This window comes from Pristis pectinata, chromosome 7 (genome assembly GCF_009764475.1).
Source record: "Pristis pectinata isolate sPriPec2 chromosome 7, sPriPec2.1.pri, whole genome shotgun sequence".
Classification (NCBI taxonomy): Eukaryota; Metazoa; Chordata; class Chondrichthyes; order Rhinopristiformes; family Pristidae; genus Pristis; species Pristis pectinata.
In genome coordinates, this window is record NC_067411.1 from 78,607,595 (window position 1) to 78,624,237 (window position 16,643).

The 16,643-nt window shown below is 38.1% G+C and overlaps 1 protein-coding gene across 3 annotated transcripts in view; it reads left to right on the forward strand.

Moving 5' to 3' along the window:
• carnmt1 (carnosine N-methyltransferase 1) overlaps nt 1–11,297 on the forward strand; it is a 38,206-nt gene extending 26,909 nt beyond the window's left edge. For 2 of the 3 annotated variants that reach the window (XR_007956627.1, XR_007956626.1), the window contains exon 10: nt 7,884–7,917. Coding sequence is in view for 1 of the 3 variants with exons in the window: in XM_052019675.1 (XP_051875635.1) it covers nt 7,884–8,024 (141 nt within the window). In the remaining 2 variants the exon portion in view is untranslated. Of the gene's footprint in view, nt 1–7,883 lie in introns of all 3 variants that reach the window. The other variant, XM_052019675.1, reaches the window with a different exon arrangement.
• The last annotated feature ends 5,346 nt before the right edge of the window (nt 11,298–16,643 follow it).

Genomic DNA, 16,643 nt, shown 5'->3' on the forward strand with positions numbered 1-16,643 from the left:
TGACGTACTGCATTTTCAACTGCAGCTTTATAAGTGGTTGCAGTTGACTCATGACAAAAACATACATCATGATAGAACATCACATTCCAGTTATAACATTGTTTAAATTTACACTGTTTCCAAAATAAGAATACGGTTGTGCTGTCAAGTTCACTTACCTCAAGGTTCAGTTGTTGCAGTTCCTGTTTGTTGACCCACTTTTCCTACCTTCCCTTAAAATTTATATGTGTAAAGTTATACACTTAGTCCTTCTTCAGCTGTCTTTAATTTTCACCTCCAAAACCTAGCTCCCAGATTAGTGCAAGTGTTCTGCTGGTTAACCACTTACTGTCTAAACATCTTTTGTTGAAGCAGCTTTAGAATTTTTTTTTATTATTGAGGAAGTAATTCAAGGCTTCTATGTTATATGCTGGGATGAAACATGCTAATTCAAAAGTCTGAGATGTGCTGAAGATCAGTGCATCTGATTGCCTGCTCTATTACTGGACTCACCACTGAGCACACCTGTAGAGCAGTGGCTCATGGAAGGAAGGGCCTAGATGCAAAAATGCATCAGAATGGGTCACCAACCTTTCTCAAAAAAGATGAGTGCTTTACTTTCCTTAATTTACTTGAAAATTCTAATTATTTGTATTTTAATGACCTTTAAATTATTTTTACTTTTAAATGCCATTAATAATAAGTATTTTAAATTATTCAAATAACTTTTAACTGTCTCTACACTGGCATATTGTTTGTTGCACAAGATGTGTTCCCAGGTACAAGAGTGCTGATAGAATTACTGGTGGGGATGGGGGGAGGTCATTAAAGCAATAACTGACAGCGTTGCTGAGCCACGAACTTGGCATGAACCCTTACCCTCCCTGTTGCTGTGCACTGCTGTGCCAGGAACCTGGCAAGAACCATGCAATGAATTGACCTATGGATCATTAATAAGCTCATCAGCCAGTGACCACTGAGAATTGGTTAACATTTCAGATCTTTCCTCCACAAGTGCTAAAAGTTAGATATGTAACACATTTTTGTTAAGATTCAAGATAAGTAGGGAGGAGAGGAAAGAACAAAAAGTAAGGCCTTCTGTGGAGTCATAGAGTTATACAGCACAAAAACAGGCCCTATGGCAAAAATTATCCACACCAACCAAATTGCCTGCCTCAGCTAGTCCCATTGGCCTATGTTTGGCCCATATCCCTCCAAATCTTTCCTATCCAAATACCTGTCTAAATGTCTTTTAAACATTGTAATTATACCCACCTCTACCACTTCCTCTGGCAGCTAGTTCCATATACCCACCATCATCTATGTGAAGAAGTTGCTCCTCAGGTTCCCTTTAAATCTTACCCCTTTCACATTAAACTATGCCTTCTAGCTTTACACTTCCCTACCCTGAGAAAAAGACTATGACAATTCACCTTATCTGAGCCCCTCACAATTTTATATACTTCTATAAGGTCACCTCTTCAGCCTCTTCTGCTCCAGGGAAAAAAGCCACATCCTATGTGGTCTCTCCTGATAACTAAAGCCCTCCAATTCCAGTAACATCCTAGTGATTTTTTTTTGGCACCCTTTTCAGCTTAATGACATCCTTCCTATAGCTAGGCGACCAGAACTGCACACAATACTCCCAAGTGTGGTCTCATCTATGTCTTGCACAGTTGTAATATTACATCCCTGTGTTCATCTGTGTCAGCAGTTTCAGGGAATTATGTACTTGTACCCCTTGGTCTCTGTTTTACAACACTATTCAGAGGTCTGCCATTTACTGTGCAAGTCCTGCCATGGTTTAGCTTCCCAAAATGCAAAACTTCGCACTTGTCCGAGTTAAATTCCATCTGCCATTCCTTGGCTCACATTCCTAGTTGATTTAGATCCTGTTCTAATCTTAAAAACCTTCTTCACTGTCCACTATACAGCAATTTTGGTGTCATCCACAAACTTGCTAACTACGCCAACTACGTTCTCATCCAAAACGTTAATATTTGACAAACAACAGTAGACTCAATACTGATCCCTGCGGCACACCACTGGTCGTGGGCCTCCAATCTGAAAAACAACACTCCACTACCAGCCTCTGATTCCTAATGCCAAGCCAATTTTGTATCCAGTTGGCTACTCACCCTGGATCCCATGTGATCTAACAATATGGACCAGCCTACCATATGGGAACTTATCATAGGCCTTGCTGAAGTCAATGCAGACAACATCTACTGTCCTGCCCTCATCAAACCTCTTGGTCACCTCTTCAAAAGAACTCAAATCAAATTTGTGAGATCTGATTTCTCATGCACTACCCATGCTGACTATCCCTAATTAGCTCTTGCCTTTCCACGTGCAGGTAGATCCTGTCTCTCAGAATCCTCTCCATTGATTTTCCCCCCACTGATGTTAGGTTCACTGGCTTGTAGTTTTCTGGCTTGTCCTCGCAATTCTTCTTAAATAAAAGCACAACAGTTGCTGCCCTCCAGACTTCCCGTACCTCAACCATAGCTAATAATGATGCAAATATCTCTGCCAGGGCCCCAACAATTTCTTCCCTGGCTTCCTACAATGTCTGTGGATACATTTGTTCAGCCCCCACCCCGGGAGTTATCCACCTTTATGTGCTTTAAGACCGCCAGTACATGCTCTTTTATAATGTGGATATTTTTCACTGGTTCACACAGGATCACTACTAATGTGGAGGCATTAGTAGTGATCCTTCAAGAATCACTCGATTCAGGAATGGTCCCAAAGGACTTGAAAATCGCAAATGTCACTCCACTCTTTAAGAAGGGAGGGAGACAAAAAGGGAGGGAGCCTGACTTCAGTGTTTGGTAATAAGTTAGAGTCCCTTATTAAGGATGAGGTTTTGGGGTACATGGATGTATGTGATAAAATAGGCTGACGTTCAACGTGGTTTCCTTGAGGGGAAATCTTGCCTGACAAATCTGTTGGAATTCTTTGGGGAAATAACAGGCAGGATAGACAAAGGAGAGTGGATGTTATTTACTTAGATTTTCAGAAGGCCTTTGACAAGGTGCTGCTAAACAAGATAGGAGCCCATGGTATTACAGGGAAGGTACCAGTGTGGATAGAAGATTGGCTGACTGGCAGAAGGCAAAGAGCCAGAATAAAGGGGGCTTCTTCTGGTTGGCGGCTGGTGACTAGTGGTGTTCCACATGGGTCGGTGTTGGGTCTGCTGCTTTTCATGATGGAATTGGTGGCTTTGTGGCCAAGTTTGCGGATGATACAAAGATAGGTGGGGGGCAGGAAGTGTTGAGGAAGCAGAGAATCTGCAGAAGGACTTGGACAGGTTGGGAAAATGGGCAAATAAGTGGCAGATGGAATACAGTGTAGGGAAGTGTATGGTCATGCACTTTGGTAGAAGAAACAAAACCGTAGACTTTTTTTAAATGGGGAGCAAATTCAGAAATTGGAGGTGCAAGGGGACTTGGGAGTCCTAGTGCAGGATTCCCAAAAGGTTAACTTGCAGGTTGAGTTGGTAGTAAAGAAGGCAAATGCAATGTTAGCATTCATTTTGAGAGGACTAGAATATAAAAGCAAGGATGCAATGCTGAGGCTTTATAAGGCATTGGTCAGACCACATATGGAGTGTTGTGAGCAATTTTGGGCCCTATATCTGAGGAAGGATGTGCTGGCATTGGAGGGGATCCAGAGGAGGTTTACGAGAATGATCCCGGGAGTGAAAAGGTTAACATATGAGGAGCATTTGATGTCTCTGGGCCTGTACTCGCTGGAGTTTAGAAGGGTGAGGGGGAATCTCATTGAAACCTACTGAATATTGAAAGGTTTGGATGGAGTGGACGTGGAGAGGATGTTTCCATTAGTGGGAGAGTCTCGGACCAGAGGGCACAGCCTCAGAATAGAAGGACGTCTCTTTAGAATAGAGATGAGGAATTTCTTTAGCCAGAGGGTGGTGAAGCAGTGGAATTCATTGCCACAGATGGCTGTGGAGGCCAAGTCATTGGGTATATTTAAAGTGAAGGTTAGTAAGGGTGTCAAAGGTTATGGGGAGAAGGCTGGAGAATGGGGTTGAGAGGGAAAAATAAATCAGCCATGATCGAATGACGGAGCAGACTGGAAGGTCCAAATGGCCTAATTCTGTTCCTCTGTTTTATGGTCTTGTGTTCTCTTCCCTGAGTTCCCTAGCTTCCATGACCTTCTCTATGGTAAATACAGATGAGAAATATTCATTTAAGACCATTCCCGTGTCCTGTGACCCTACACATTGACGACTACATTGATCCTTAAAGGGACCTATTTTCTCTCTAGTTACCCTTTTGCTCTTAATAAACTTATAGAATCTCTTAATATTCTCTTTTACCTCCTGTCCAAAGCTATCTCATGTCCTCTTTTTGCCCTCCTGATTTCCCTCTTAAAGGTGAAAAGCCTGAGAGATTAAATGACAAATGGGATGATGGAGCAAGGTAAAAAAGGATAATAAGGAGGCAAGCAAAAATGATCCTTTTTGAAGTTTATTTATGGGATGTGGTTTCACTGGCAAGGCCAGTATTTATTGCTCCATTCCTAATTGCTTTTGAGAAGGTGATACTGAGTCACTTTCTCGAATCACTGAAATCTTCTAGTGAATTGCTCCCAAAGTCGGAATTGGATGGGAAGTTCTCAGCTCTAGACTAAGCAAAGTTGAAGAAATAGCAATGAATTTGCAACTCAGGAAGGTAGGTGAATTGAAGGGAATCCTGAGAATGGTGGTGCACCCATGCACCTACAGCCTTTGTCCAACATAGTAGGGGTGAGTTTAGGACATACAGTCAAACTAGACTTGGCAAGTGCAGTTTTCAGCAGATACACACTGCAGCCATGTTGCTCAGGTCGTAGAGAGAGTGTTTATGGTGTAGAGGGTGAAAATTGTTTTGTCCTGGATATGTCAAGCATTTAGAGTGTTTTTGGATTGGCACTCATCCAGGCAGATGGAGAGCATTGCATCACATTTAGTATTCCTGAAAGGTGTCTTATAGATGATGGGAAGAACTTGGTAAGTCAGGAGGTGAGTCACTTGCAAGGTGTCTAATTTCTGACCAGCTTCTATTACCACAATATTTATCTGGCTGATCCAGTTAAATTTCTGTTCAATTTTAATCCCCATTATATTAACAAGGTAAGTGATCCCTAACCTCTTTGAATGAATGCTCCATTTATTCACACTTGATAAAATACACACCCTTAATGTGTCACCATCCATCCCCCATTAACATGTAATTGTGTAACTGGCAGCTCTTCTTATGTTTGGGCTGTCCTTGGGAATCCTGGGGCTGCTGGCAACCCAATGGCTGGAGCAGCTTGCTAGCCACTTTTAAATTTCTTGTGAACTTTGAAGCCAAATTATCTCAATATTATTGAAGTCTCACGATCACCTTTGATTGCCACCCCCATAGGGCTGTGCACCCCAGATGGGAGCCACTAATGTAGATGGAGTCAATGAATGGCAGTGCCACTGAATGTCAACAGTAGGTGAATGTGTTCTCTCTCTCGTTAGACATAGTCACAGCCTTCCACTTGTGTTATATGTATGTTACTTGCATCGGCCCATCTGAATGCTGTCCAGGTCTTTCTGCATGCAAGTATGGGCTGCTTCATTTTCTGAGGAATTGAAAATGGAATTGCAAGCATCAGCAAACATATCCACTTCTGACCTTTCGATGGAAGGAAGGTCACTGATGAAGCAACTATAAATAGTTGAGCCTAGATGAAACTCCTGCAGTGATGTCCTGGATTGGGATGATTAATTTATATCAACCACAATCATCTTTCTTTATGAGAGGTATGATTCCAAAAAGTGGAGAATTTTCTCCTTTGTTCCCTTTGGTTCAGTTTTAGCAGGGTTCCTTGATGCCACACTGATTTAGGATCTTGTCTCAACTTGCCTCTGAATTCACCATTTTTGCCACATTTGGACCAACACTGTAATGAGCTCTGAAATCAAGCGGTTCTTGCAAAATCACTGAACCTCTGAGCATTTTTCAGTCAATTGAGGGTAGATGGGAGAATGAAATAGACAGAATTTCTCCGAAAGTTGGGCTTGATGGGCCAAATAGCCTTCTATGTCATAAGGAAATATAAAAATGTTATTGGCGTTACACTGATCAGGATTGAATGTATTCTTTTTTTTAGAAAATTGGAAAACTTTCTACCTTGTCAGGCAGATGCCATTGATGTAACTATATTAAAACAGTATGGTGAGAGGCAGAGCAACTTGTGATGCACGAGCCTTGACCGCTATAACCACAATAGTCTTTGATCATATAGCTATTGCCAAATCCAGTGCTCTGAACCATATCTTCACCTTGTAGTTTGAATTGAATTGGAATCAATGATGGTGTGGATCTCAGAAGGAAGCCCAGATGAATTATCCACTTAGCTCTTCTGGCTGAAAATGGTTCCTAATGCTTCATCCTTGTCTTTAGCACTCATGTTCTGGGCTTGACTGCCTTTGGGGATGGCTTTGTTTTTGGAGCTAATAAGATGACTAGTCACATTAAAAGCACTCCATTATTAACCTTAAAGAATAGAAGAGCAGGGTGATTGTGCTCAAAGTTATAAAATGGTTCTGGTCACCAGTTACAGACAGGATGTTATCGGTTAGAATATACAGAAGAAATAAGCGAGATGTTACCAGAACCAGTGAATTTTAGTTGAGGTAAGATCAAATAGTTGAGATTTATTTTGTATGGAGGAGACTGAGGGGGAGCTGGATAGAGGAAAGACATGGTTCCCTCTGCAAAATAATTGGTAATGATTAAAAAGTTAGCAAGAAGTTTTTTTTTCACTTATAGCAGTTTGGGGTTTGGAACTTATGGCTTATTTAAGAGACATTTAGATAGGCACATAAAACAGGCAGGGGATGGAGGGACATAGACCATGTGCAGGCAGATGGGATTAGTTTAAATTGACATTGTGTCGGCACAGACATCTGGGCTGAGGGGCCTGTTCTGGTGCTCTACTGTTCTATGTTCTGTGTCTGAAAGGTTGGTGGAGGCAGCGAACCTCTTGACACCTAGGAAGCACTTGGATATGCATCTTAAAATGCCGTAGACTAAGAATAGGAACCAAGAGTTTGGAAAAAGGAGTAGTCTGGTTAGCACTTTGGCTAGCATGAACATCATGCATTGAATGGCCTTTCAGTGCAGTTCTCACCAATTCACCCAATCCACTATTTCTCCAGAAGTATAACTTGAATAAAGTTATAATTTTTGCTTCAATAGTCATCGATAGAACTAAATTTCAATATTTCCTTTTTCACCTTTTTCAGAATTTTGAGAGATGAGTTGAATTCAGAAGAATAGGAAGTGCGATAGATTCATGTATGAAAATGTACCCACTTCATTTTTGTGTGTATACTTGAGATAATATAAAACTTCAGTTTAAATTATTATGGTCTGGTATTTGGTGCTCCCTCTTACATGTTTGTAATAATGTCAGTGAGCTCTGAGTATCACACCAGTTTTTCATTTCTTCTTTTCGGATCTAATACAAATTCTGGTGAGCGTAGTGTGGTGAAAAGTGCAAAAAGAACATTATTTGCATTGGGAAAAGAAGGGGAAAAATTTTTAAAAATGAAGAACAATCATAAAATGAATGGGAATATCAAAAGCAGAAAATAGGATCTAGCTATAGAAGGAAAAGTATGAAACAAAGCTATATTTGAAAATTATAAAGCACAAATCATTTAGAATATTACCTTGTATAACAAAATAGTTTACAACCTATAAGAAAGTAATCACTTATAAAGCAAAACAGTTTGTCATGTGGTGGAGAAAGGAGTCTCATTTTTGTATTCTTGCCTGAAAGAAATTATCTATTTCAGTACTATTTTCAAAAAATTCTGCACTGTGATAAGATTATTATATGTTTTTGTCTTGCAGGTAGAAAAGAACTCTGTACCATCAACTTACACAGAAAATGACCAATCCATGTTAAAATACCTCTATGACTGTGTCTTCTTTGTAGCCAGAAAGCCTGCGCATGCACCACCTCTAAATGGCTTTCCACCAGTAAACAGTTGAGAAAGGAAATGTTCACCTTTTCTTTGATTACAGACTTTAGATTATAAAATGGAGAAAGGAGTTACTCAGAGTCAGGACAATCCAATGACTCCAGAGACCACCGTACTCTAATAGTGCCTTTTTCTTTTTAAATTACTTCAGGAATTCCAAACTATTTCAGTAGTGTTTTTGGACAACCAGAAATGTGCAATGAAATAATTATCCGTAAGATTGGCAAAATGAGCAAAGATGAAGAAAGAAAAAAACAGGATATGATACTCAATGTTATTTTCTGCTGATGTTACCATGTTGGTACTTGTATGCACACCTTTGTATCTTTTTTTAGCTATTGTTGTGCCCCCATGTCTAGCTAGCCAATTCAGAACTGAAGTTGTTCAATGAGATGTCCCCCATGCATGTATGTGCATGCACTCACTCCATATGTTCCAAACCTTGATACGTTGCATCATTATTCTTCACGTTTTTTTCACATTGTTGAGATCAGAATGTTAATGAATTAAGTACTTTTTTGTAGACTTTAAGCTTGTTGAATATTTTGTGTGATGTTACTTTAGCTAGATACCTTTTCTGTTACAGCTGAATAAGTTTTCCGCTTTTACTATGTAGTTTTCTAAAAGCTGGAAAGAGGGATTTGCACTCTGATTTGAATTTGGCTATGGGAATCTATTCAGGTTGTGGTGTAATTAAAACAACTTTGTTACATCAATGCAAAATGCTCAAAATATGCCATATTACTTGACTAACTTCTTGGCATTAGCACTCTTTTGCTTTGCTGAGCTTTGTGGTTGCCGTATTTTAAAACTCATTAGCTGCCATTGTTCTTATGGAAGCAGTTGATCAGTATGATTCTATTTAATTTATTGGTGGAACATTGTTTCTAATATAACATCATTTAAAACAAAATCTATGAGCAGTATTGAAATGAATGATACATATATTGGGTTTTCTTTGTTTGGAAAAGAAAGACCATTGTCTGCTTCAGCATCTGACTTTGCATCATGCCAAAACACATGTCAACTTGGTTAAAAACATTAATACATTTCTTAACTCCTTGTACTTTTCACCAAATGGCAACATTTGATTACTGTCTATGTTAACTGTTCCTTGTACCATGTGGTGAAGTTCAACTGACAGGCCATGCAAATCATGTTATTTGATTGCACGACCTTACTCCAGCTCTGTCTAACTTAATCCCCACTTTAAAAAAGGCAATCAAAATAAAACTATCATAATAAACTTAGTTTCCATAGAAACACACAGGCTAGAGGATTATTGAAAATAATGTTATTTCAGAATTATTTTGTTAGTTCAGCTTTTGCTCCAGTATACATTTCTAATGCATTCTCATGAAACACATTGTGATCTATGTGATACAATCTCACATGACGTACTAATGTAGTTCAGTCACGTAGCAGTGAAAATAAGTCCATTTGTTAACAATTGCTGTAGAGTAATTTAATGATTCACATTAGAATACAAAGGAAGTGACAGAGTGGTCTCACAATTAAACTTCCATGACAAATGCTGGTATCAATCACTAATGTGTACCTTAATTACTTGCACACATTTGGTGTTGTGTGTATAGTATAATATGTTGTTGGTGATTGGGTTTTTCTCCTGTAGAGTACTCAGAAAATTACCTGATATCTTTTAATTTAAGATTGCCTTGCACCAATCAGTATGATAGCTGTAATTCAGAACATGTTGATTTGTAAAATGCACGAGGATAATCCAGTTCCAATAAAACAAAAAAAGCAAAAACTGCTTACTTTTAAAGCTGTAATACTGATGAATTTATTTTGAATTTTGATTATTTTAACAGAAATCTGCCAAACATATGAAGCCAACTTAGTTCCTTAAAATGTTTGCATTTAACACAAAGTTAAACAGTAAACAAATAATACGATGTTTACACATCAACATCATCTTACATAATTTTATAATAAACAGTAAATAAATAATGTGGAATATTTGCAAATATACTTCAGTAACTACAATTTTAATTAATATGTTCAAGCTTTTTTAAATGGGATTCTTGAATATTAAACATTTTGAAGCAAAACAAAATTAGGAAGTTATTTTCATGACCTCAAGACAGTAGTTTGAAGTAATCAACATTCCTGTTGACTTGTCAGTGTTTCCAAACTTCTGAGAACATAGAATTACATACAATGAAAAATGGCAAAAATTGGAATTGTTGGCCATTACCTCCTGTTTTCCCAAACTAGGAAAAAGTACAAATCCTTACAAAAACTTTTCACAATCAAATATTAGCCAATACAATGAACATATAACAGTACAGAACAATACAGGCCCTTTGGTCCACAATGTTGTGCCGACCTTTAAACCTCACCTAAGACTATCTAACCCCTTCCTCCCACATATCCCTCTATTTTAAATTCCTCCATCTGCTTATCTAGTAATCTCTTGAATTTGACCAATGTACCTGCTTCCACCAGCGCCCCAGGCAGCGCATTCCATGCCTCAACCATTCTCTGGGTGGAAAAAAAAACCTTCCTCTGATATCTCCCTTGAACTTCCCACCCATTACTTTAAAGCCATGCCCTCTTGTATTGAGCATTGGTGCCCTGGGAAAGAGGCGCTGGCTGTCCACTCTATCTATTCCTCTTAATATTTTGTACACCTCTATCATGTCTCCTCTCGTCCTCCTTCTCTCCAAAGAGTAAAGCCCTAGCTCCCTTCATCTCTCCTCATAATGCATACTCTCTAAACCAGGCAGCATCCTGGTAAATCTCCTCTGCACCCTTTCCGACGCTTCCACATCCTTCCTATAATAAGGCAACCAGAACTGGACACAGTACTCGAAGTGTGATCTAACCAGAGTTTTATAGAGCTGCATCATTACCTCGCGGCAATGCTGACTGGCTTTATAAAAATCTCTCCTCCTGCCTCCTCTCGGAGGAAGTTTTCTGTTCTGGTTAATTGTTGGGCTACAATGAAATAGGTTGCTTCCTTTAGTCTTAAACTTCAATTGCACTCCATTTGTTTTGACAAATCCAAGTGTTGTCCCAGATTGGAATCAACTGCATTTTGGATTTTGGTTTCACCTTTTATTTTCCTCCTGAATTGCATATGCTCCTCCCCTTAGAAAAATGAAGGGTGTGGATATGCTTCTAAAACTTCAGGAAAGCTCCTGATTAGCTGGGTGATAGAAATTGACTGGACGTCCACAGCAGAAAAGTACATTTTTGTGTGAGAAACTGCATAAAAAGTCTATTTTCTACTATTCAGAGTGTCACAACTTATAGTATTTTCAAAGGTTTTAAAGATGCTTGTTTTTTGTGATCTTCTAATGGCTATTATTTCAATTTTATTTACTTTAAAGTGTTATCAATGTTGAAATTATCATTAGTTGTCCCACTACTGTATTTTCCCTATGGTTATGCGGTGGATCAAATGGCCATTTTCATGTCACAATGCACAATATTTAACTGGGCCTGGTAGACCTCAGCATATAATTATCCACACTAATGTATTTCTTAAACTGCTTGCAGTTTTACTATTTTGTCTTTGAAGAGTGTAATGCAGAATAATACTAATTCATTGGTGAATGGGTGAAGGAAGGATTTTATTTGAACTTTTTCCACTGACACAAACCTATATTTGAATAGGTAATGTCTTTTTGAAAACAATTTGACTAAATATTCTTTCAGGTATTGGTAAGTTTTAACTTTTGGATGTGTAACTGAATCTGAATACTCCTTTGCCCTGTTAAAATGTTTCTAATTATTATTTCAGTAAACTTCTAAGTTAATAGTACTCATTCCATTTACAAAAGTTGTGAAATGTTCTTTAAAGTTCTTTAAACCAAAAGGTAAATTTTACAAACAAAATTCTGAACTAAATTTGTCTGCAGTGCCTTAATTCTACAAATGTTTTGCAAAATTCTGATGGAGTTGTTTAAATATAGTTACATTTGTTTGATACAAAGCCTTTATTACTGTGCTCTTTTAAACAAATAAGTCTGCCAGATGCTTTTCATAAATTTAGTACCTAAGTGAAATTAACTACAGGATTGCGTTGGTGAATGGGTTTAAAAACATCCCTCCTCCTTTCCTCACCCGGTCTCAATCTCAGTCCGCAGTGTATTGCTATAATACTAATAATTATTTTGTAAACAATTTAAAAATTAACTTGGCTTAAATGAATTTGCATTTCTGGTTTAATTTTATTTTGAAGAATAATATCCATCCTGAACCCATTTACCATATAAAAGTAAGAAGCCAGTTTGACATTGTAACATTAATTTAGTAGGTTAGCAATTCTGTTAATCTCAATTTTAGCAAGTGCACTCCATTGGCAGAGATTTTTAAGCAAGTCTATGCGCAGCTTCAAATTCAATTTGCATCCATCATCATTTTTTGTTCAGCTTTCTTTAAGATTGTACATTGGTTTAAAGATGACCCATTGTTAGTATTTTATAAGGTTGGTTAATATATTTGCCAGTAACATCTTGCAACTCAATTGTCTTTGGTGATGTGATAAGGCTCCCACTATATTACTAGAGAGAGTAAGCAAATATATGGTCGAGTAGCAATTGATATATAGTTCTGCTTGGAACTGGTGAATTGATAGCATATTGCTAACTGAAGGATTGCAACTTCAGTTCGCCTGCCTGTTTTCTGCTACTTAGTATGCTGTTAAAATGATGCATCTTAATATTAGCTTCACTAGTTAAAATTATTTAATCCTGTGGCCAATTTGATTTCTTCAGTATCTTGGAAAATTTCCACCACTTCAAGTATGCTGGATCAATGTGGTTACTTAAAATTATACAGCAGTTCAAGCAAATTGCCAGAGTCTTGAACATAAAAGAAATCTATCATAGTTCATGCCAGAAATTTTATTTCCATCAATTCTTGAAAAAATTAATGATAAAATTGTTAATAGTACAATTAAAAGTTCTTTAAGATTTTGCATAATTCTAATGGAATTGTATAAATTGAATTAGTTCTGGAAAGTGGAACGATAGTTTACATTTTCTATTGATGATTGTGCTTGAGATGAGAATAAGTAGTTTAGATGAAAGTCATTCACCTGAATGTTAACTCCGTTTTTCTCACCACAAATGCTCTTGCCTTGCCTGAGGATTGCCAATAATTTCTGCTTTCAAATTCCAACACCTGTGTTGTTTTTACCTTCATGTCTGCATCATTTTGCTAGTTTACCACTGGGCGTCAAACCATTGTTAACCATGTCATTTTTTTGCTAGCTACAATAACCATACACATGAATAGAAAATAGGCAGAGACCAAAACAAACACTTGAATACAGTAAACCTCCTATAATCCGGCATGCTCAGGACATTGGCAGTGTCAGACAGGCAGATTTTCCAGACTATTGGATGCTCTTTATGTTAATGCCTCAATTTTTCACTTTTTGTTAGATGGTACACAGTAGATGGAAGAGTGCAAGTCCGAGGAGTATGTCAAAACGGAGTGCAGGAAATGGGGCCTGAAAAATGTGAAAAGGAAGTTCAGAAACCAGGACCAGGGTGAGTGGAAAGGGAGTGTAGCAATCATTACCTAGTGAGCCAGATGCTGAACCATCATGATTTCCAAATAGTCAGAAAGTGATCATTGGAGTTTTACTGCACTAACGTATTTTGCAACAAGAACAATTGGTTTATATATTGCATCTTGTACATATTAAAACTTCAATGCAGTGTTCTGAAACAAATGGTGATATTGAGCCACAAAAGCAAAATTAGAGCAGAAGAATAATTTAAGTTGTCTGGAGCATATTAAAAGAGGAAAGTGATTTAGAGAGGCTTATCAAGCAAGTGGAAGTGAAAGTACAGCTGCCAGTGATAGAATGATTAATATCGAGGATGTTCAAGAGGTTTAGAGGGTGCATTAACCTTCCAGCATCCTGATGCTTGAAGTTTGAGAGGAGCAAGGCTTAGAAGGATTTGAAAACAAGGATGTGAATTTAAAAATAACCGAAAATGTGAATGTTTCATATCACAATTAACACTGTTTTAAAGCAGTTTTGTAAAGAAAGTGACAAACTGATTCAGCAGAATTACTTCTTGATGCCTTGTTTGCTGAAAATTATTCTCCTACCATGGACAGTATTCAAAATACAGCATTATGAACCAATAATTGCAATTAAAAGCATAGTGCAGATGCCCATTGGAGTAACTCAATTTCTGTAAATGAGTTTTGCAAAACAAATAGTAACAAATTCCAATAAAGTATTTTATTAATATGCCTGTTTCTCTATATTCTATTCTAAGTATAGAATATTTTCATGAATGTACTATTTTTCTTGTCAGCCTTTAGATTGAAAATGAAATTCCATCTTCCTAGAAATGAAAATTACTTGAGAACTTGAGCTCTTTAAGAAATGTACAGTTGGTGGTCTTCCTGCATCCATATTGCATGAATTGAATTAAAGGGGGAAAAACTGCTCTTGCTTTGTCATTTAATTGTTTTACAACATTCATACAGAGTCAAAATCTACTCTAGTGAGTGAACTACAAATGAACAGGATTTCTGTATACAAACATTCTAGAACAATCAGGAATTAGAATTGGTTTATTATTGTCACATGTACTGAGATACAGTGAAAAGCTTTTGGTTGTGTGCCATCCCAACAGATCTCTCCATACATAAGTACATTGAGGTAGTAAAAATGAAAACAATGCAGAATATAGTGTTACTGTTACAGAGTAAGTTCAGTGCAGGTAAACAAATGAAGTGCAATTATATGCTACAGTGGAAAGAATACAAAAGCAAAGATGAAGTAAGATGGACCAAGTTCTCCTTCACAGTGTGATATTAATAATCAAGTAGACAGTTGCTAAAAGCATCAGCATGTTACAGCAGTAGAGAAAATAAAGTCATGATGAAGGTTTTGTAATGTTCACGCAGCAACTGGAATGAAATTTACTAGCGTCAAAGCAGCTATGGAAGCTGAGGTTTTTGGGCATGCTTATTGTGTACACACAAATTGATTCCTATCAACAGTAGGGCATTTCTGTTCCGTTTCACCATTCAATGTTCATAGCTGATTGATGATCTCACTCGGCTTTGCCCCTTATCTCTTTTAGTTAAACCTTTAGTTACCAAAAATCCATCAAACCTCAAATCTATCAAAGTGTGAGATAAAAGAATTATGGAATAGTGGAACTGGGTGTCATTATCTTTAAGAGTGAGAGCTAAATTTTGTAACACCAACGATATTGTTGAAGGTTAGCATGTTGAAGACTGGAAGTGGATAAAGCCAAGGAAATCTTAGTTTAATCTGGCGATAACAGATTAAAGGTGGGGAGGAAAAGAAGCCATTTCTGGAGATATGCTGACTATGCTATTATATAATCTAAAAAGAAAGAAGAGTTAGAAAGAAACTGAGAATATATTTCAAGAATCAGTAATGTTGGCTTTCAAGCTGTAAATCAGCTATGTTATGTTGCACGATTTTCAAAAATACTAATGAATCAGAATCTGGTTTATTATCACTGACTCATATGTTGTGAAGTTTGTTGTTTTGCAGCAGCAGTACAGTGCAAAGAAAATTATTATAAATTACAAAATAGTGCAAAAAAAGGAATAATGAAGTAGTGTTCATGGGCAGTTCAGAAATCTGATGGCAGAGGGGAAGAAGCTGTTCCTGAAATGTTGAGTGTGGGTCTTCAGGCTCCTGTACCCCCTTCGTGATGGTAGTAACAAGAAGAGGGCATGTCCTGGATGGTGAGGGTACTTAGTGATGGATGTCACCTACTTGAGGCACACCCGCTTGAAGATGTCCTTGATGGTGGGGAGAGTTGTGCCCTTGATGGAGCTGGCTGAGTGTCTACAACCCTCTGCAGCCTCTTTCGATCCTGTGCATTGGAGCCTCCATACCAGGTGGTGATGCAACCAATCAGAATGTTCTCCATTATACATCTATAGAAATTTGTAAGTCTTTGGTGACATACCAAATCTCCTCAAACTCCTAATGAAGCAGAGCTGCTGGCGTGCCTTCTTCGTGATTGCGTCAATGTTTAGGGCCCAAGATAGATCCTCTGAGATGTTGACACCCAGAAACTTGAAGCTGCTCACCCTTTCCACTGCTGACTCCTCAATGAGGACTGGTGTGTGTTCTCCTGACTTCCCCTTCCTGAAGTCCACAATCAATTCCTTGGTCTTGCTGACGTTGAATGCGAAGTTGTTGTTGCAACACCACTGAACCAACCAATCTATCTCCTGTGCGCCTCCTCATCGCTGTCTGAGATTCTACCAATAACAGTGGTGTCATCGGCGAATTTACAAAATGGTGTTTGAGCTGTGCCTAGCCACATGGTCATGTGAGTAAAGCAATGGGCTAAGCACGCATCCTTAAGGTGCACCTGTGATGATTGTCAGTGAGGAGGAGATGTTATTACTGAGCCACACTGACTATGGCCTCCCGATAAGGAAGTCAAAGATCCAGTTGCAGAGAGAGCTTCAGATGCCCAGATTTTGAAGCTTGTTGATTAATACTGAGAAGATGATGGGATGGTGTTGAATAATCAGTGTTTTGTTCTGATATTATTGCATGCCCCAAGATAACAACCTTTGTTTATATAGAATCATTAACGCAATAAAACATCTTGATGCACTTTATAGAACTGCT